Below are 23275 nucleotides of genomic sequence, written 5' to 3' on the forward strand. Positions count from 1 at the left end.
TGAACTATCGACAACACGAGCCGTGTACCTTCTTCCTGGTGGAATGTCTGGAACTGATCGGCTCTCGGACCCGCTCCGTCTAATAGGCGCTGCTCATGCATGGTTGTTTACATCTTTGGGCGGGTTTAGTGACATCTATGAACAGTCAAAGGTACTGTGTCTGTGATACAATATCCACAGTCAATATCTACCTTCAGGTCTGGGAACTGGGGTGTTGCAAAACTTTTTTTGATTTGTATATTACTCGTATATTACTGTGAATATTACTCATATATGAGGCGTGTTATTTAAGTAAGTACCGTTTTGAAATTTAAAAAAAGACGTGCTAAGATATCTCAATAATTTTATTTTTACATGAAAGCCTGTACCTTAATCTACTTTTCTACATAATTTCCGTCAATATTGAGGCACTTGTCATCTCGTTGTATCAGTTTTTGAATATCCTCCTCATAGAAGTCTGCCGCCTGACTTGTTAACCACTGCATCACCACTGTTTTGACTTCGTTATCGTCTTGAAGACCCTGACCGCCCAGGTGTTTCTTCAAGTGCAGGAACAGATGGTAGTCACTGGGCGCAACATCGGGGCTGTACGGAGGATGATCTAGAGTTTCCCATCGAAAAGAAGTGATGAGATCTTTGGTCAGATTCGTCACATGCGGACGGGTATTGTCTTGCAGCAAAACGATGCCCTTGCTCAACTTCCATGGACTGTTGCTTTGATTCTAGTATGGTGTAGGCCACCCATGTTTCATCGCCTGTAACAATTTGGCTTAAGAAATCATCACCGTCGTTGTGGTACCGCTCAAGGAAAGTCAATGCACTGTCTAAACGCTTGGTTTTGTGCACATCCGTCAACATTTTCGGTACCCAACATGCGCACAATTTTCGGCAATTCAAGTGCTCGGTCACAATGCCATACAAAACACTTCTCAGTGGTGCCAGTTTGGCCTTTCAGTAGATGGGGTTTCACTAGGCATGGCCTGCAATTCAATAGGTATGGGAAGGGGAGACTGGCTAAGCTTATAGGTGACAGTGTAGTGGGTTGTGGTGGTGGTAGTGGTGTCACTCATGGAAAATTCCTGTAGTAGTTGGTGTTAGAGCTGCACCTGTTTTAGAATGAAGTCAGCTGATAGGTATACATGCTTAAAGGAAGTGCCTCTAACTAAGGGCTCACCTCCAGAGGATGTAATGTTTCCAAGTAGAGAAGGAATTAGCATTTTTCATCAAAATATAAGGGGTATGAGAGATAAAGTTAGTGAATTGTTAATAGATGTTAACTCTGAAATTATTGATATATGAGAGCACGACTTAAATAATTTGATAATTCAGAGGCTTCCTTTACCAAGCTACAGATTAGCTGGCTGTTTCTCAAGGAGTTCCTTGCGTGGTGGGGGAGTGGCTCTGTACGTAAAAAATAGTATTTCATTTGGGTCCATAGACGTATCACGACACTGCACTGAACAGATACTTGAAAGTTGTGCAGCATTAGTTGAATTTAGTGAAACTAAACTTCTAATTGCTGTTGTTTATAGGTCCCCTAACTCCGACTTCAGAGCATTTAGCTTAAGCTAGAGAGGGTTCTTGATTCACTTTGTAGGAAGTACCAGAAAGTAGTTAGATGTGGTGACTTCAATATTAATTTTGTATACGTTTGTGCAGGAAAAAGGGTGTTGGTAGATCTCCTAAATTCATATGATCTGATGCAAACTGTTTTTTTTCCAACTAGGGTGCAGGGGAACAGTAGCACAGTCATAGACAATATTTTTATTCGTTCTTCATTACTAGATGGGCATTCTGTTAGTAAAAGGGTGAATGGCCTTTCAGACCATGATGTACAAGTTTTAACACTAAACGGTTTTTGTAGTCAAACCAATGTCATATTTAATTACAAACTACGTATGAAAGTTAATCCAACAGCAATAGAGAGTTTTTTTAAAACTTGTCAAGGAACAAGAGTGGCAAGATGTTTATAGTGCCAATAATATAGATGATAAATACAATGTTTTCCATAACACATATCTCATGCTCTTTGAGAGTTGCTTTCCATTAGAAAATTCTAAACGGGGTACTAGCAGTAATGGACAGCCCAGTTGGCTGACTAGTGGGATAAGGATATCATGTAGAACAAAGTGGGAATTACAAGAAAATTTTAGAAGTAGTCACAATCAAGCTATAGTAGCCCATTACAAACAGTATTGTAAGGTGCTTAAAAATGTTATTAGCAAGGCAAAAAGTATGTGGTATCCAAATAGAATAGCTAATTCACAGGATAAAATTAAAGCCATATGGTCAGTTGTGAAGGAAGTGTCTGGTCGGCAGCACAAGGTCGATGATACAAAGTCAGTTCGCAGTAATAATATTACTGTTACTGATAAATCAGATATATGTACAGTATTTAACAATCATTTTCTGAGCATTGCTGGTGAATTAAATAAAAATTTAGTTTCTACAGGAAATCATATAAATTTCTTAGCAAATGCCCTTCCGAGATTGATGTCTTAAATACTCCTCTGTGATACAGACAAGAGGGAGACTAAGGACTCTCATGGTTACGATGGAGTGTCTAGTAGAATATTAAAGTACTGTGCTGCACATGTTAGCCCTGTATTTAGCCATATTTCTAATTTTTCCTTTAGGAGTGGTCAGTTTCCTGAGCGATTAAAGTACTCAATAGTATAGTCGCTTTATAAAAAGGGAGAAAGGGATAATGTAGATAATTTAAGACCTATTTCTATGGCATCAGTGTTTGCAAAAGTTATCGAAAAGGCTGTGTATGTAAGGTTAATTGATCATTTTATATCACACGATTTGCTATCAAATCTACATTTCGGCTTTAGAAGTCGTTCGACAACTGAAAATGCTATATTCTCTTTTCTCTATGAGGTACTGGATGGGCTAAACAAAAAGTTTCGAACGCTTGGCGTATTTTTTGATTTAACAAAGGCATTTGACTGTGTTGATCTCACAATAATGCCCCAGAAGTTGGGCCATTATGGAATAAAGGGAGTAACTCACAATTGGTTCACCTCTTACTTTAGCAACAGGCAACAAAATTTCATTATTCACAATGTTAAGTTTCATATCAGCGCACACTCCGCTGCAGAGTGAACATCTCATTCTGGAAACATCCCCAGGCTGTGGCTAAGCCATGTCTCTGCAGTATCCTTTCTTTCAGGAGTGCTAGTTCTGCAAGGTTCGCAGAAGAGCTTCTGTAAAGTTTGGAAGATAGGAGACGGATACTGGCACAAGTAAAGCTCTGAGTACCGGTCGTAAGTCGTGCTTCGGAAGCTCAGTTGGTAGAGCACTTGCCCGCGAAAGGCAAAGGTCCCGAGTTCGAGTCTCGGTCGGGCACACAGTTTTAATCTGCCAGGAAGTTTCATATCAGCGCACACTCCGCTGCAGAGTGAAAATCTCATTCTGGAAACATCCCCCTGGCTGTGGCTAGGCCATGTCTCTGCAGTATCCTTTCTTTCAGGAGTGCTAGTTCTGCAAGGTTCGCAGAAGAGCTTCTGTAAAGTTTGGAAGGTAGGAGACGGATACTGGCAGAAGTAAAGCTGTGAGTACCGGGCGTGAGTCGTGCTTCGGTAGCTCAGTTGGTAGAGCACTTGCCCGCGAAAGGCAAAGGTCCCGAGTTCGAGTCTCGGTCGGGCACACAGTTTTAATCTGCCAGGAAGTTTCATATCAGCGCACACTCCGCTGCAGAGTGAAAATCTCGTTCTGGATTCACATTGTTGATAACGGCTGTGATGTGGGATCTGAGTGGGGACTGTCAAGTGGGGGGTGCCCCATTTTCAATAAGCTGCCACTCGAATTCAAAAATCTTAGCAGTAATCCACGTGCTTTCAAATCGAAACTGAAGAGTTTCCTCATAGGTCACTCCTTCTATTCTGTCGAGGAGTTCCTTGAAAAATTAAGCTGATTCTTATTGTATTGCTGATAGCGTATACTTAAACTTATGGACTGAGTTTTTTCAGGTTCGTGAACATTTATTTTTATCTGTTATTACTTTTATTTTGTAAGTTCATGTACTGACACGTTCCGTGACCTTGGAGATTTGCTCCTCAATTTGGTCCTACGGAACTTGACATGAAAATAAAATAAAAATAAAATAAAGGAAACTGCATTCATTATGAACAGTTGTGTGGACAGTGTCGTCGCGTTCTTCAGGATAGCAAAACAGCTATCTGGATCTCATTCACTAGTTCTTTTAGCAGTTCCACTCCCTCTTATGTCATGTTGGCCAACCTCCAATGGCTCTCTGGGACCAAGATCCATTCCCCAATTTCCGGCCTGACAGTAGCAGACAATGTCATAGAGGACCCTATTGCTATCTCAAAGACCTTGAGCCGCCATTTTGCGGAGATTTCAAGCTCCTCCCACTATCACCCTGTCTTGTTACAACGGTGTCTTTACTATGAGGGAGATAGATCACACTCCCATTTCATCCCAATTATCTGCCCCAGGGCCAGACGATGTTCACGTTCAGATGTTGCGGCACCTTTATCTTGTGGGCAAGCACTTACTGCTTCATCCGTACAACAATATCTGGGCAGAGGGCACGTTTCCCAGACGCTGGCGTGAAGCAGCTGTCATATCCATACCTAAACTCGGTAGGGACAAACATATTCCTTCTAGATACCGCCCCATTTCTCTCACCAGCTGTGTTTGCAAGGGGATGGAACGTATGATTCATGCCCGGCTGATATGGTGGCTCAAGTCTCACAATTTACTAACCACTGCACAGTTTGGATTTCGAGCGCCCCGTTCTGCAGTTGATCATCTCGACATTTTATCCACCCATGTCATGAATGGTTTTCTGCGGAAATCCCATTTTTGTCTGTGTTTTTCGATTTGGAGAACGCCAATGACATCTGCTGGAGGACTGGCATCCTCTGTAATCTCTACACATGGAGTTTCGGTAGCCGTCTGACCCATTTCCTTCAGGAATTTTTAAAAGATCGAGTTTTCAAGATCCATGTGGGTTCTGCCTTGTCGGCCACCGTTATCAAGGAAAAAAGTGTGCCTCAGAGTTCTGTCCTGAACGTCGTCCTCTGTGCTATTGCCATTAACCCTATCGTGGCCTGTCTCCCGCCGGGCATCGCTGGCTCCCTTTTCGTTCACGATTTTGCGGTCTATTGAAGTTCACCGAGGACTAGTCTCATTTATTGGCGTCTTCAGCGATGTCTCGATTGCCTTCATTCATGGAGCATCGACAATGGCTTTCGATTTCCACTAACAAAAACACGTTTGTATGAATTTCTGGCGGCGCAATTGATTTCTTCAACCGTTTTTGCATTTGGGCCTGTTGCTCTTCTGTTTGTTGAAATTACGAAATTCCGCGGGCTCATGCTCGATAGGAAACTTGGTTGGTCCTCCCACGTGTCTTACCTGGGAGCCTGCTGTAAACAGTCCCTCATTGGCCTACGTATCCTCAGAGATACTTCCTGCAGAGAAAACTGTACCACCCTCCTTCGTTTGCACCACTCTCTTATCCATTCGAAACTAGATTATGGATGTTTCGTTTACTCATCTGCACGTCCGTCCTTCTTACGTCGTCTTAATACTATCCGCCATCGTGGCATCCGTTTAGCTACTGACGCCATTTACACTAGCCTGGTTGAATCTCTGTATGCAGAAGCTGCTGACCTACCATTGTCCTACTGCTTTTCATTTCTTCTCAACAGATGTGCATGCCGTTTTTCTGCCATGCATAGCCACCTATGCCTCCTTCTTCGATGACTCCTTTCATGCCGGTTTGGGTGGCCGAGCGGTTCTAGGCGCTACAGTTTGGAACCGCGAGACCGCTACGGTCGCAGGTTCGAATCCTGCCTCGGGCATGGATTTGTGTGATGTCCTTAGGTTAGTTAGGTTTAAGTAGTTCTGAGTTCTAGGGGACTGATGACCTCAGCAGTTGAGTCCCATAGTGCTCAGAGCCCTTTGAACCATTTGAACTTCTTTCATCACCAGTATGGGGCGCATCCCTCTTCTCTGTTACATTCTATAGTTCACTTTTGGCTCTTGCTCTGGTAGCTCAGTTTCGCGCTACCTGCCACTTTCCCGGTGGGTGTGAACCCTTCATCACTTTGGCTTCACGTTGCGGCCCATGTTCACCTTGGCCTTCATTCTCTTTCTAAGGACACTACTCCTGCCTCGCTCTATCGCCTTCAGTCTCACAACAGTACCATAGTGTACTCTGATGGCTCTCGGACTGACTGTGGCGTTGAGCGTGCCTTCGTCATTGGTATCTACTTTTTTCGGTATTGGGTTCCAGAACACTGTTCAGTATTTACAGCAGAGCGTTTCGCCCTGTATCAAGCCACTCAGTACATCTGGTAACACAGGCTTTTCAATTGCGTCATCTGCTCCGACTCTCTCAGTGCCCTTCAAAGCCTCTGTGTGCTGTGTCACGGTCCATCCCTTAGTGCAAAGCGTCCAGGAAAGCTGTCACTTGCTCACTCTTGAAGGTGCCACTGTGATGTTTATGTGGGTTCCTGATCACGTCGGTCTGACAGGAAATGAGGCTCCTGACGCTCCTGCCAAGGCTGCAGTTCTCGTATCTCAGCCTGTTAGTTCTTACATTCCCTTCGATGATCTATGTGTTGCCGTGTGCTACCAGGCAGATGTGTTTGCCGTCTGAGTTATCGGCCGCTTTAGCGAACGACGTGCGGGGTGTCGACCGCGTTTTATTTTGTATCCGGCGCAATAGTATGGCAAAGGACATTTAATCTTTAGTTGAGGATCTACGTTTCTCTATGGAGTATTTTACAGCTCTTTCTACACGTTTCTGTTTTCAGCTGTCTTCTCCTCCGTCGTTTGGGGGTTAACGTGTAGTCGTTTTTAACTTCTCTCTTTGCCTCCGTGTTCTATAGTTCTGAAATGGCCGCGTATGACCCTAGTTGCTTTTCGCCTCAAAACAAAACAAAAAACACCTGTCGTTGTTAGTAAGGCCCGTACAAAAAAGTCTTTTGTGAAACACAGCATTTCGTGTATCACAAGTAATGATCAAACGTGCAAAACCATTTGACGATGGCGCAGTTGTTAAAGAGTGCTTTCTTTCAGATAGTGATTCCTTGTTTTCCACATTTAAAAACAAGTCACAGATAATATCAGTCATTAGAGATACAGCTCTGTCAAGACCTGCTATAACAAGAAAAGTTAGTTGATGATTAAAAATGTAAAAGGCCGACTGATAACAAATTTGCAGTCCAGCTTGTCTTTCTCACAGCTATTAGACGAATCAATATATGGAGTCAGTTCTCCTCAAGCTATGATTTTTGCAAGATTGATATTTTCGGATTTCATCGTAGAAGACGACTTGGTTATAATTATTGCCTTGAAAGACACTACATGAGAAGAAGATATTCACAATACATTCCGAACATCCATTTCTGAACACGAATTGCCAATCCACAGAATTTTATCCATTACTACTGATGGAGCGCCTTGCATTGTAGGCAAACGCACTGGATTTGCTACCTTCAAGGCAATGGAACCCGTTCTGGCTGCCACAGTACAACCTTTCCTAAAGTAAACGTGGAAAACATTTCAAATAAAATGAGCACTTTTTCTCTTATAGTGAGACTGAATTCGATTTCAGAATGAAATTTCCCTTAAGTCAGAATACAATGAAGATAAATTTTTAATATTAGTGAGTATAAAAACCTATACTACAATAACATTGTAAAAGACTGTGTAAAGCTGGCACTGACAAATTATTCCCTTTTTATAATAAACTTGTGAATGATATGCAAAGTAAGTTTCTCACGAAACTTTTTCGACATTTACAACGTGTATGTTTTAATTTTTTCCATATGTTTAATATCTGAGGAGTAAGCCTTTGACTTTTGATGGAGAGACAATTACCACTTATGTATCTTGTGTAATTAATATAGTTAGTTTTGGCTAAGGTATTGTGTTGTGCTTAAACCTTTATAAATTTTTCAGTCAGTAGATATCTAAATTGCATGTAGCCGATCTAACGCCTGAAAAGTTTCAGCAACCCTGTTCTATACTCTGTTCATCATAAGAATAAACCTGATGTAAACATTACGCCATGTATTCTTACGAGTTTACTTGAATTTCATTGGATTTTGTTTCACGTGGAGCGGAACCCAATCTTTGTGCAGTAATCCATAAGGATATGTTTTATGCCGTGTTGCATGTACGTAGATGAGCGATAATGCGGGATAACAGCTTTACTGGTGCATTAAATTTGGACAGCACTGGCCAGCCAGCTGGTCTCACTAACCTGTAATTATGTGAGCAGTTGGAGTTCAGAAGTAAAAAGAGACAAGCAAAGAAACAATTTAGCTTCGAATGTCATTTAATTTTAAAGAGAATGACATAATATTCGGCAAACGTCCGGCACTACCGCCCGCTTCTTAGGTAACCAGATGGAAAGCTCTTAGATGACCAGATGGAAAGCATAAAATGCTCTCGTTCTCACCTAACACACAATTCTAATTACAAACAAGAATGATCAAAATTCCTAAATTAAACACAGGGTAATTTTTCCGAGCGAGCTATGCGTGACACAAAAGCATAGGGCTACTGTACTTCAAGGATTCCACCATACTATCGAATGCTGCAGCCAATGACGGTATTAATTACAGTTAGTCCTCTTGTAATCTCTTAGCTCATTCCTTACCAGAATCCGAGAAACATATTACAATTAGGCAACCTAAATTATCAAGCTACTACACTACCGAGTCCGCTATATATTCAATATGTATTTGTATCTCAAATGCAACAAATACTGTCCCTCGGAAAACTTCGAAACCAATTTTTTCTGTACACTTATGAAAAACTTTAGGAACAACCTATTTCTCGGCATTTTTAACCGTGTTCCACTACGATACAAGAAGCAGCCTCGTCCATTTTCATACTGCGTATTAACAGTGCAACAATCAGAGCACAACAGTACAGAGACTGTGACACAATGTTTGAAATAAATACATAGCTAAAGCGTGACTAAGCAATACGTTGATGGCAGTTGATACATTAGAATATCTAAGTTTCATTTAAAATAACTTAATAATAATATAATAAATAAGAAGGACCTACTTTCAAGAGCGTAACATTAATGTACGTGTGCTTCAGCTTTTCACCAATCATCATGTTTGCGTTTGTTTATTTGTTTACATCTGGTTTATTCTTATGATGAACAAAATATAGTGCAATGTATTTGAAGACGGGCAAAGAACACATGTGGAACATTTGAGTGTAAATCCTTATTAAAGGACCAATTTTGACAACCTTCGCTCAAATTTTCTGTGCTTTGATTAAAGTGCCTGAAGTCAATGCTTGAATGGACCCTCAAACAAAGCAAAATGCAGCCGCTGTTTCCCAAGTCTTAACCAGTGTTACGGATATGATACTTCGTTGAAAATGGGAAATTATAAGTTAAAAGGAGTCCTCTGTTCCTCGTCTTTCGTAGTGTTTGTTGTTTTTCCAAAGCGATTGGAGAAAGACAATATAAGCTACAATCCACCGAAAAAATTACTGTACGATGTTTTCCTACACACTTTTTTTTATCAGGTACATCAACTGCTGGTATTATGGAATAATCGTACAGTATGGAATACTGAGATTTGTCACCCGTCGAGAGGTGCTCCCGAGCAGAAGACGCATTATCTACTTAAAAATGTTTCTACGATGCTGTGTAGCAAGTCCAGTTCGTCTCCAGATATCGTGAGAGTTACGGCACAAAAAAATTGTTTTCGCAGTTCGACAACATTTTTAGAGGTGAGTTTTTAAAGTTTGCAATAATTATTGAAAATGTAAACTAATAAGTAAAACTATGTAACTACGTAGATCATTATGTGTTGCTTGGTTTTGTACTATACATATAGTTGGTTGTGTTGTGAACTCTTAGATGACATGACAAGCAATATGGAATACTTGGTACTAGGCTGTGCAGGTGCTTACAGCGAAGATTAGATTTGAGACTTCCGTAAGTATATGAATGCATAACCAATGACCTCTACTACTCAAATAAATAACTATTTTAAGAATTTAAATTAAGAGCAATCTAAATTGTATTTTGTGTACATGTAATTTTTCTAGATTTACACGATTATCTGCATTTTTACAGTCCTGTTCCATATTTTCTGCACATTCCGTATTAGCCTCCAAGTGCACCTTTTTTTAAGAACTTTTGTTGTGCTAATTTTTTTAAAATTTATTACAGTAAATAGAAATGCTTATTGCGAAACTGTTTAATTTTATGATGAAGTGTGTTTGAGAGTTAAACTTGAGTTCAATTTGGCGATACAAGCACAGAAGTAAACGATATTCCATAATACTCGAACTACATCTGCTTTTAATCGTTGATTGTACCAACGGATGCATAGGGACTGCCAGAAAGACTTTCACGAAGGCGAAAAGATGTCAGTATAAATATGTGGGCAAAAAAATCATTTATTTATAAAACAGCGGTGTGTGAAGTGATTGCGTTGTGTTTGTTGTTTCGCTCTATGTGCCATAACTATATATTTAGCAGAAAAGAAAGGAACTACTTCACTTTGATTATTTAAACAAGCAATATGGATAATGTTGTACATTAAAATAAATGTTTGGATGGGGGCAAATTTAATACTAAACCCCACTGGCACACCCAGCAAATAGATCTCATCTCTCTCCAAAAGACTCAATAAATAGAAATTGATGTACATGTAACTGAGAGGCACCTGATGATGGCAGCATGCTGGCAGAATCATTGTGCTAGTAAATACTGGGAAATAATAGTGACTGATAATTGTGTAACACGTTCGCAGATCACAACAAATTCCACACAATGTTAATAAATTCAAGTTAAACTTCGTTTTGTTAGTTAAAAGTATAACGACTCTAGAGTTACATTCCAACATATTAAGTCTGTAACCAATAATTCATTTATTTTCAGATAAGTGTGTGATATCTATATAAGTCAGTGCTGAAGTGACCACTGTATCCTCGATTCACGAGAAGATATGGTTACTTTTGACATTTATGCAGATCTGAGGTTACGCTGTCTTGAATGTATCATTTGTGTAGTAGCAGTAGTAGTAGCGGTAGCAGCAGCAGCAAGAGCAGTAGTAAGTTACTCGGTAAGTATTTTGGTTCAACCGCTGCACAACATTCGTTTCATGAACAGTCAGCTATACTTTGTATGTACAGCCATGGGAATGGTAATGGACCCGTGCTTCTAGAGATGAGACAGCCGAGGCATCCTAACTTTACTGGTCTTAATCATCGTGCTACTGACACAGGATCCAGGCATTTGGTAACAGCCCATTCGCCGCATGGAAGACATTTCACAGACGTCACAAGGTGCGACATCGTCGCGAAAAAACCCAGTGACCTGTATATGAAATAAGTTTAATTTACCTCTATGGTTACAATCTTTTTTGTTTAACTAATTACCGGTTTCGGTATTTAATGATCATCATCAGATCTGTTTCATAAAAGCAAAGTCCTAATGTATTGCAGCCATAGTGGCATCGTCAAATGTTAAATGCGGAATCAGCACCAGCATCGTTAAATACACTCCTGGAAATTGAAATAAGAACACCGTGAATTCATTGTCCCAGGAAGAGGAAACTTTATTGACACATTCCTGGGGTGAGATACACCACATGATCACACTGACAGAACCACAGGCGCATAGACACAGGCAACAGAGCATGCACAATGTCGGCACTAGTACAGTGTATATCCACCTTTCGCAGCAATGCAGGGTGCTATTCTCCCATGGAGACGATCGTAGAGATGCTGGATGTAGTCCTGTGGAACGGCTTGCCATGTCATTTTCACCTGGCGCCTCAGTTGGACCAGCGTTCGTGCTGGACGTGCAGACCGCGTGAGACGACGGTTCATCCAGTCCCAAACATGCTCAATGGGAGACAGATCCCGAGATCTTGCTGGCCAGGGTAGTTGACTTACACCTTCTAGAGCACGTTGGGTGGCACGGGATACATGCGGACGTGCATTGTCCTGTTGGAACAGCAAGTTCCCTTGCCGGTCTAGGAATGGTAGAACGATGGGTTCGATGACGGTTTGGATGTACCGTGCACTATTCAGTGGTGCCCCCCTAGACGATCACCAGAGGTGTACGGCCAGTGTAGGAGATCGCTCCCCACACCATGATGCCGGGTGTTGGCCCTGTGTGCCTCGGTCGTATGCAGTCCTGATTGTGGCGCTCACTTGCACGGCACCAAACACGCATACGACCATCATTGGCACCAAGGCAGAAGCGACTCTCATCGCTGAAGACGACACGTCTCCATTCGTCCCTCCATTCACGCCTGTCGCGACACCACTGGAGGCGGGCTGCACGATGTTGGGGCGTGAGCGGACGACGGCCTAACGGTGTGCGGGACCGTAGCCCAGCTTCATGGAGACGGTTGCGAATGGTCCTCGCCGATACCCCAGGAGCAACAGTGTCCCTAATTTGCTGGAAAGTGGCAGTGCGGGCCCCTACGGCACTGCGTAGGATCCTACGGTCTTGGCGTGCATCCGTGCGTCGCTGCGGTCTGGTCCCAGGTCGACGGGCACGTGCACCTTCCGCCGACCACTGGCGACAACATCGATGTACTGTGGAGACCTCACGCCCCACGTGTTGAGCAATTCGGCGGTACGTCCACCCGGCTTCCCGCATGCCCACTATACGCCCTCGCTCAAAGTCCGTCAACTGCACATACGGTTCAGGTCCACGCTGTCGCGGCATGCTACCAGTGTTAAAGACTGCGATGGAGCTCCGTATGCCACGGCAAACTGGCTGACACTGACGGCGGCGGTGCACAAATGCTGCGCAGCTAGCGCCATTCGACGGCCAACACCGCGGTTCCTGGTGTGTCCGCTGTGCCGTGCGTGTGATCATTGCTTGTACAGCCCTCTCGCAGTGTCCGGAGCAAGTATGGTGGGTCTGACACACCGGTGTCAATGTGTTCTTCTTTCCATTTCCAGGAGTGTACATATAAATCACATTACATGCACGAGTCATGTTGTCAGTAAAAATACTGACAACATGACTCTGATGATGGTCATTAAAGACCGAAACCGGTAATCTGTTAAAAAAGATTTTGACCATAGAAGTAAACTTAAGAAACTTATTTCATAGACAGCTCATGTGCATGTGTCACCTTTGACATGCGCAGAATCTTTTACTCGCCGATCATCGACCAGAGCAGTTTTATGCACGATTTTTTTCGGAAACCGCCAATTTGTTGGTCGTGTCTTCAGTCTTGATTGCACATGAATTGTTATTTAGAAGGAATGGAATGGTAAATTTTCATAACCAGTTTTGTAGGCAGATGAAAACATGCTACAATGCAAGCTATATACCGCAAGTAGTTTAAAATTATGTAGGCTAGAATTGTGTTGGAACTTTAATTGTGGCTACAGCAAAATCGGCAACGCGCATTTATACAACCAGAGACGAGGTCTCACAGTGATGTGTGAGAGGCGCTCGTGAAGACCACGCCTTCCCTCTTAGCACAGTAGCAGCCTCACACCAGAGGTGTCGACCATGTAAGAACTGTGCGGTGTGCAGCAGTCAGTTTCAGATGAGCTTGCACTGTTGTAAATGTCGAACAGTGTTCCTCCTGGGAACAGTTTCTTACTTACTGCGTCAAGTGATGCTTTCATAGTCAATGGCAGTAGTAAATTATTCAGTAGTCATGTGGCAAAGAAGTGTGTTGAAGTTGAGTAAATCTGTTATTCATTTATGTAATGAAGTGGACTAGTATTTTATGTCTTCAAGTTTGATGAGCCTTCTCCCAGAGCACTGAAAGAAGTTTCGTCTGGTCACGGGAGCAACTATTTATTTAAAACTTATACAAAAAAAATCATGTTTCAAAGTTATATTACACTTCGAAGAAGTCATCAGCATTGTGTAGCTTGTTACCAGGGATGTGGAAGTCGTAGCACACCGTTAGCAGCGCCATTTGTGTTGATAGTTCGAGTGGAGCCGTGTATTGCCCTACGAATCTCTGGAAGAGCTCTGAAGCTAATGACATGAAGTGCTTCTTTCAACTTAGGAATCAAATTGAAGTCACGAGGGCCGCGCGGGATTAGCCGAGCGGTCTCGGGCGCTGCAGTCATGGACTGTGAGGCTGGTCCCGGCGGAGGTTCGAATCCTCCCTCGTGTGTGTGTGTGTGTGTGTGTGTGTAAGCTTAGGGACTGATAACTTTAGCAGTTAAGTCCCATAAGATTTCACACACATTTGAACATTTTTGAAGTCATGAGGGTTTAAGTTAGGAGAGTTTGGTGGGTGGTACAGTATAATCCAGACTCACCGATCAAACAAATGTGTCGCAACTTGCGACAGACACCCGAGGACTGCCCCGCAAAATGATGGGCACGTCCAGCAGAAAGTGTCGCCACTTCTTTCTCTAGCCTAGTCGCAGGTTGTGTTCTATAAATGAATATCTTAGAGAAGGAAGCAGCGAAACTTCTTGCATGACCCGACTATCATTTTGCAGGAAAATGCTCGGGCATATATCGCACAGGCTGCGACTGATTTGTTCGATCGATGGTGTTCGAAAGTACTGTACCACCCACAACACTCCCGGGAATTCAGGTCTTGTGACATAAACTTTGAAACATGTATCTATTTTGTATAAGTTGTAAATAAATAGCTGCCACGATTAAAACTCCAACTCTCGTACGTCTGACTGATAAATGTGTTTTCACACCATATATTTCAGGTTCTCTCAACAATATTGCTGAGGACACTTCTCAAGATTTTCTGCAGGAGATATCCCACCAAAAAGGAAGCGTATTCTTATATCTTTGTCATCAGTGGACAAAGCATATCAATGACAGACACGCTGGTTTACCGGCTTCGCCACAAGCGTTATACTGTAGTTGTGCCACGTGTCCGTGATTGTAGGTCGCATGGGGAAAGCAGATGGCAATATAACTGGCCACTGATCGAGTAGTACGTCATCGCCACCAACACTACGCCACGTCACGGGCTTCCCATGCCCACTGCCGCTGGACACTTTACAATATAGCTCCACTCTACCAGACCCGCCGAATTCGTGGTCTCGCCCTGATGTACTGCCACTTTCGTCAGCAGGTCTCGTTACAGGTTTTGGACTCTGAAATATTTCCTCAGCATACCTGAGCCTAGGTCGTGTGGTAAACCTCGAACTTGCTTATTTTTTATGAAGTGTCACTGATTACCTCTGTGGTAGACACTGAGCGTCTCGAACCTCAAGTGTCGACTTGCTCTACGTCGATTAATTTCTCGTGGACTTCAAATTATTCAGGTGCTAGTGGTTTAAGTTATATTAGCGTTTGATGGCCAATAAATACTGTAGGAGAATCCTCCAGGTTGGGCTGTTGGATTGGACCACGAACGGCACTTGCAGAATGTTCTCAGAACGTTGTAAATGTCAGTCATGATGAGAACAGGGCTAAGTGAACTCTACGTGGACGAATTGATGGTCCTCGTATGTGAGTGTGTATGTAACCCAGGTAGGCGAAGGTTTTTGGGGTTTCGAGAGGCATCATGTCTATGATTGATATTACATACAGGGTAAGAACTGGAAATAACACCTGCGGTCCTTGTCAGCACCGAAACGACACAAAGGGAGCTCCATTAGCTGGGAGTTACAGTGATAGCTGGAATTTCAAAACTATTCGCCAGTGATGCAAATGCCCATAACAGCAAAACGTGGTGCCTAAGCCAAGAAACCTGCGCTGTGGAGTAATAGAAGGAAGTCATTTGGTCAGATGAATCTTGTTGCCACTGTTTCCAATTTTTGGGCTAATTTACATTCCAAGAGTGAAATATGACAGATTTTGTGATGATTTGTAAGCCATATGTTCCATGTGCTCTGTGGCTACTCTGCAAGGTAGCATTACTGCTGAGGATTATACGACCATTGTGGCTGATCAAGTCCTTCATACGGTACAATGTGTGTTCCCCATTGGCGATTCTGTGTTCCAAAACGGCAAGGCCACTGTTCACACAGCTCACATCGCCCAGAAGTGGTTTCGTGAGAACATGGGTGAATTATCGCAACTGCCCTGACCACCTGACAGTCATCAGACCTCAATATTATTGAGTCTTGCACTATGCATCGGTGAGAACAGTGTGTTACCAATGTCCACCTTCACCATCATTATCTGAACTTGCCACTATTTTGCAGGCAGAATGGTATAAGATACCCTTGAAAACCAAACATGATATGTATTTATCTGTTCCATGATGGCTACATGCCATTTTGAATGTGAACATGTTAGCTACGCAATATTACACATGGTGATGTGTTATGCTTCTGGTGTTTCCATATTTTTGTCCACTGCCTGTTGTCCAAGCTGTGACTACAGTGCATTTCAGTCATGTTGTTTGAGATGCACTGGGTGACATCTATCACGACAGATTGATAGGTAGGGGGAACCAGTTCCATGGACTGCATATAACTCCCAACACTAATCCTTTGGGAGTCACTTAAAGTAATTGCTTAGTGCAGAAGACACTCCTAGTGTCTGCAAAAGTCATCAATGTCACATGGAGGTCTACTAAATTTTTCGACAACTTCCAGGGGCATCTGAAAGCATCTGACAGTTCATAATCAGACAAGAAAAAATGTGTGTGTGTGTGTGCAGAGGCCAGTGAGGAACATATTTAACATTTGTCAAGAGTAAAGTAGAATTGACCAACAAAAATTTTGATAAATATCTTTTAACTGATCTATAAGGAAGAATAGTTTATCAACTGTATTAAGATTGTGCCTGACTTTGGAGGGAATATGAAGAAACTGGGTGATTTTTGAGAACTTCCATTTTATGTACCAAACCTTACTCACAGTTTTTAAGCATAATGTAGCTAATCCCACATCACCAACCTCACTGTGTTTCCATTTTGCTTGCCTTTTTTATTGATTCTGATTACCTTCCTCTTCTAAAAGAAGGTAAGTATTTCATATCATTACATATCTTATTATGAAGGGTGCACTGTTTACCTACAGCATATGAATTGAGTCATGAGCAAGTGTAAATGGTTTTGACATTTAGATGGTTGTATTTGAGTTAGTCAATGAATCATGAAAAATAGAATTTAGGATCAGACAGACTCTTACAGCAGCATATAACAGTATATTATCATGCCAACTGTGCTATACTCTTACAACAAACACAAAAATACTTAATTCTGACTATTCCTGAAACTTAAAAAAAGGGGAAATGAGTCTAATGACAGTTGTAGTACATGCTTATTATTGTCATCACATATGGACTTTCCTTATGGTCTTGACACAAAAAATAGGGAATAACATATTTCTCTAATAGAGACCAATTCAGTTTGTATGGATCATAACTACAACAGTTCCTGGCATACCCCAGTCAATGTTAACTGCATCTCTGCATTCTTTTGGGACAGACTATATAGCAAGGCAAAACTAGAACATAGAAATATACAAAATGTCAATTTTATTATCCACTATAAATCCAAATGCTATTGCAAATTCCCACTTCTCCTTTGTTGTTATTACAAATACTACAAAATTTAACTTCATTTAAACCATATCCATTATATTAGTAATCTGAAATAGAAAACATCTACTTGTTAAAACATTTCGATATATACTTTTATTAAATAACAGTTTTTATATTGCTTTATCTTTTCAGTAACTGCACAACAACAACATTCTTATAATAGCAACATTTTTTGCAAAACAAAGTGGACACAATTTAAAAATACAGAATTTGTATTTGGCATCAGATATATAAACTTTAAGAATCATATAAAATATTATAAATTGTACTTAAGTTGTAGACTAAACTCCATAAGGTTCTCCTCTGCTTTTTAATAAAATAACTTTGGATAGCTATGTGTGCAAGGTCTCAGGAGTGCAGCTAAAATACAGGTTACTATCTTTTACAAAAGGCACTAAAAAATAGATCACTTCATAGTGGTCATAAATTTTACTTACCTCTATAGATAATAAAATGATTCAGTGACTTCAGTAGTGGAATAAGAACATGCAGATATTAATTTGACTTAATTTGTGCTGTTCTTGTAACCACTCAATTGTACTCAGCAGCAACTACTGTAGGTACGTACTTTCGATTAATTAAGACTAATGTTATTTTACAGAAATAATATTCCCTCCTTACCAGTGAAGATGTCAGTGATAGAGTGATGTGACATTAGCATAAAGTATCATCTATTTAGAGTTATTCTAATGTAGTAGGTAAAGTTATATACTTTTATTAAAACTCTAATTATCTTAACATTTCCCTTGACCCAAAGGAGGAAAAAACTACTGCTCAGTTTTTTCAATCCACTGTTTTAACAAACATTAACGATCTTTAATTACGTATATGTTCAGAGAATGCCAAACAGCACCACTGTATTACGTAAGGCAAGTAGTACACAAATTAAGTTCACTGAAATCAATATGCTGCGCTCTGCAAGCAATGCTAAGATATACTGAGGCGCTTTCCAGTAAGCCCTCAGTTCCTGTGTAGAATTTTCGCAGAAAAGAATGCATAATGTTGTGGAAGCTAAAAAAAATGAATTAAGTAGCATAAAAATAATCAAGTAAAAATCTGCCATATATATAAAATAACCGCCCCATAGACTGTATAGTCTTTATTTTATTTCATTGCTGGACAGGTGTCAGGCACATGCCCGTCTTCGGCCTGGTAAAATAACAAAACTGGGTACACTCTATTGGGCAGCTTACTTCAGTAAATATACAACAACATGACATATCTGCAACATCTGGAAACTCCAAAGCAGGACATTCCTAGAAACAATTACAGATTGTTCTTCAGGTAGGTGATGGTGATGTAGAGTGTAGCTTTTCAGGACAACACAGCAGTTAACAATGAACAGAAGAAATAATTTTACTGTGATATCTCACATTTTTGAGGCTTTGTAGTCGTGAACTTAATCTATGAACTAAGAAAAAAAGATTCCTTTATTGCCAACAAAATAAAGTAGCAGTGGTTAAAAACTTTTTTCTTTAGAAATACGTCGCTAAATTGCAACAAAATATATCCAGAAACACATTTCAAATACGATATAAGAGTTGTGATGCAAAAGACAACGTGTCGAAATAGTTTAGCAGTTCGAAGCCACGTGGGTATTGGTGGAGTGCATAATGTAACTGAAGCGGCATCAGACTCTGAAGAGAAGGCGTGCTCGCTATGTGACGACACTCATCCGCTCCACGTAGGCGCAGTATCTGAGTTTCCTGTTGTCGAGTCTGGTCTTGCGCTCGTCCTGCAGCTTGCCTATGGTGGCCATAAGCTTATCCGACTGGCAGTAGGCGCAGAACTCGGAGGTGATGGTGTTGAGCGGCGAGCGGTAGAGAGCGGGCAGCGGGCTGGTGCCCGCTCCCACGAGCTCACTGCGCTCCCAGTTCTTGCGGTGCGCCCACATGTGGATGCACAGCTCGAGGATGATGCAGAATATGCTGGCCCAGGCGGGGAACAGGAAGAGCGTGGGCAGCAGGAAGACGGCGGGGTTCATGTTCTGCGAGGCGCGGCCGACGTGCTCCTCGATTATGCACGACTTGTGGCGTTTGAGGACGACACCGGTGGGGACGGCTGGTGCGGCGGGCACCAGCGGGCCGGACCGCTTCACGTCTGGCTCGTCCTCGTCCTGCAGCAGGGCGCTGCGCGGAATCTGGAAGGGCTTTCTGCGCCGACCCCCGCTACACACGCGCTCCTCCGCAGCCTCCTGTTCGACAGAACATCGCTGCAGTAAGTACAGGCACAAGATTCAGAGGTAGAGTGTAAGTGTGAAACGGTACAGTAGTTTCCGCTCTATAAGCAGCAGGTTTCGCTGCTCGTTCGCACCGGGAAATAGAAACAGAGGCGGCTCCGCGGCCAATTCTATTACACGACGCGGCCGGCCGCGGGTGCAACAGAACCCATGTGGACGGGTGGAAAGAAATGTGTCGGGCTTCATAATACGTATTTATATGTGTCGTGTATTATGCGTTTCTTGTACGTGGATGTGAATCTGCACATGCACTTTCCTAATCCTCCTCACACCTTTGCGTAAAGCTTGGCCAAATCTTTGTTGGGAAGTAGTTCGGTAGTATAGTAGTGCCAACCTTACTCCAGCATAGGGGATCAGAGAGACAGCACAGGCAGGTAAAAGTCAAAGACTTTCCAGTGTCACAAGATTTGGCAAGTGGTTCGACCACCCCACCCCTCACCCCCCGGCGTCCAGGAAGACCTCCTTGTGCCCGCCATATTCTTGGGGGGGGGGGGGGGGTGTTACAGAAGACGTAAGTGAGCAGACTTGCCCTCAGTGCGTCTGTCTCAATGTTCAAGCATGGAAGAGAGGTATTTGAATATTTTTACTAATTCTTTTATTTCCAGCTCCGGATTGTGAAAGGAAATTAATGTGCTCGTTTAATTCCGGAAATTTGACTCCCTGTGTTAAAGTTTGCCCGTTATCCTCCTCACATAGTGAATGTCCTACGTAAAATACTGGGAGACTTTGGTGGTATACATTTGGCCAACGCAATTTCGTCTTATCCGAAGAAATGTGCGTGCAGATTAGTATATAATATACCCGAGCTATAAGTTGTAAAATTGTAATATCTGTAAACTGAAACAACTGCTGCTATCGCTGTGAAGCCCAGTGATAAAATAAATGGGAAATCAACTGTCATCAATCTTTAACATACCTTAAAAATCACAAAGAAGTCAAGTTAAAGGAATTAATTTAAAATAAAAGATATAGAATGCAGGGACCCACACAACAGCGTGTGAGCCCTCCAGCCCCTTGCCTAGTATCGTACAGAAAGGACACGCTCTTTAGGTAGCCCTCTCAAGCTCCTCTCCCTAAATATCCGTTGCGCAATTTTGATTCAGGGCTTGACGACATCAACTTTCATCTGGCGTCCCTAGGCAAGGAGGTAAGACGGTGAACTTTCAAGTGGACACTCAACATATATAAAGGGATAGGCACGGATGCAAAATACTAACGCGAATTATTTACAGATGAATGGAAAAACTGGTAGAAGCCGACCTCGGGGAAGATCAGTTTGGATTCCGTAGAGGCAATACTGACCCTACGACTTATCTTAGAAGCTAGATTAAGGAAAAGGAATCCTACGTTTCTAGCATTTGTAGACTTAGAGAAAGCTTTTGACAATGTTGACTGGAATACTCTTTAAAATTCTGAAGATGGCACGGGTAAAATACAGGGAGCGAAAGGCTATTTACAATTTGTACAGAAACCAGATGGCAGTTATAAGAGTCGATGGACATGAAAGGGAAGCAGTGGTTGGGAAGAACGTGAGACAGGGTTGTAGTCTCTCCCCGATGTTATTCAGTATGTTTATTGAGCAAACAGTAAAGGAAACAAAAGAAAAATTCGGAGTAGGTATTAAATGCCATGGAGAAGAAATAAAAACTTTGAGGTTCGCCGATGACATCGTAATTCTGTCAGAGACAGCAAAGGACTTGGAAGAGCAGTTGAACGGAATGGACACTGTCAAGAAAGGAGGGTATAAGATGAACATCAACAAAGGCAAAACGAGGATAATGGAATGTAGTCGAATTAAGTCGGGTGATGCTGAGGGAATTAGATTAGGAAATGAGATACTTAAAGCAGTAAATGAGTTTTGCTATTTGGGGAGCAAAATAACTGATGATGGTCGAAGTAGAGAGGATATAAAATGTAGACTGGCAATGGCAAGGAAATCGTTTCTGAAGAAGAGAATTTGTCAACATCGAGTATAGATTTAAGTGTCAGGAAGTCGTTTCTGAATGTATTTGTATGGAGCTTAGCCATGTATGGAAGTGAAACATGGACGATAACTAGTTTGGACAAGGAGAGAAAAGAAGCTTTCGAAATGTGGTGCTACAGAAGAATACTGAAGATTAGATGGGTAGATCATATAACTAAGGGGGTATTGAATAGGACTGGGGAGAAGAGAAGTTTATGGCACAACTTGACTAGAAGAAGGGATCAGTTGGTAGGACATGTTCTCAGCGATCAAGGGATCACCGATTTAGTATTGGAGGGCAGAGTGGAGGGTAAAAATCGTAGAGGGAGGCCAAGAGATGAATACACTAAACAGATTCAGAAGGATGTAGGCTGCAGTAGGTACTGGAAGATGAAGACGCTTGCACAGGATAGAGTAGCATGGAGAGCTGCATCAAACCAGTCTCAGGACTGAAGACCACAAAAACAATAACAACAACAACAGGCAAATCTAACATCTACCAGGGCCGTTGCGTATCCAAGGGTGCATCGATGGAGTCATCACGACAACCCTCGCCCCCCCCTCTACCTAGGTACATATTTTTACGACTATTAGGTTACAAATTTCTCAACCAACATTCAGAGAGGACCAGCACGCTCCAAACCTCAAGAACAGCCTCAAGAAGCAGAGAACACCACAGGTTTGGTTTTTCTATCATATGTCGGTGGCGTGTCTTTTAGGATGGGCAGAATTTTCAAGAAATACCGGATTAAATCAATTTCCGGCCCCCATCACGAGTGCAATCACTGCTTGGCTCTGTTAAGGACAACCTCGGCCTGAGGAGACCAGGAATATATACACTACTGGCCATTAAAATTGCTACACCAAGAAGAAATGGAGATTATAAACGGGTATTCATTGGACAAATATATTATACTAGAACTGTCATCTGATTACTATTTACGCAATGTGTGTGCATAGATCCTGAGAAATCAGTACGCAGAACAACCACCTCTCGCCGTAATAACGGCCTTGATACGCCTGGGCATTGAGTCAAACAGAGCTTGGATGGCTGCACACGCAGCTTCAAACGATACCACAGTTCATCAAGAGTAATGACTGGCGTATTGTGATGAGACAGTTTCTGTGCCACCCTTGACCAGCGTTTTCAATTGGTGAGAGACCTGGAGAAAGTGCTGGCCAGGGCAGCAGTCTAACATTTTCTGTATCCAGAAAGGCCCGTACAGGACCTATAACATGCGGTCGTGCATTATCCTGCTGAAATGTAGGGTTTCGCAGGGATAGAATGAAGGGTAGAGCCACGGGTCGTAACATCTGAAATGTAACATCCATTGTTCAACGTGCCGTCAATGCGAAGAAGAGGTGATCGAGACGTGTAACCCTTGGCACCCCATACCATCACGCCGGGTGATACGCCAGTATGGCGATGACGAATACACTCTTCCAATGTGCGTTCACCGCGATGTCACCAAACACGGATGCGATGATCATGATGCTGTAAACAGTACCTGGATTCATCCGAAAAAATGACGTTTTGCCATTCGTGCACCCAGGTTCGTCGTTGGGTACACCGTCGCAGGCGCTC

The 23275-nt window shown here is 42.3% G+C and overlaps 1 protein-coding gene across 3 annotated transcripts in view; it reads right to left on the reverse strand.

Annotated features, from left to right (window-relative positions):
• Positions 1-17405: 17405 nt before the first annotated feature.
• LOC126341097 (uncharacterized) overlaps positions 17406-23275 on the reverse strand; it is a 201203-nt gene continuing 195333 nt past the window's right edge. For all 3 annotated transcript variants that reach the window (XM_050001749.1, XM_050001750.1, XM_050001751.1), the window contains one exon: positions 17406-19682. In XM_050001749.1, coding sequence (XP_049857706.1) covers positions 19146-19682 — 537 coding nt within the window. In that variant the 3' untranslated portion in view covers positions 17406-19145. The remainder of the gene's footprint in view (positions 19683-23275) is intronic.

Source organism: Schistocerca gregaria, chromosome 1 (genome assembly GCF_023897955.1).
Source record: "Schistocerca gregaria isolate iqSchGreg1 chromosome 1, iqSchGreg1.2, whole genome shotgun sequence".
In the NCBI taxonomy this organism is placed as follows: Eukaryota; Metazoa; Arthropoda; class Insecta; order Orthoptera; family Acrididae; genus Schistocerca; species Schistocerca gregaria.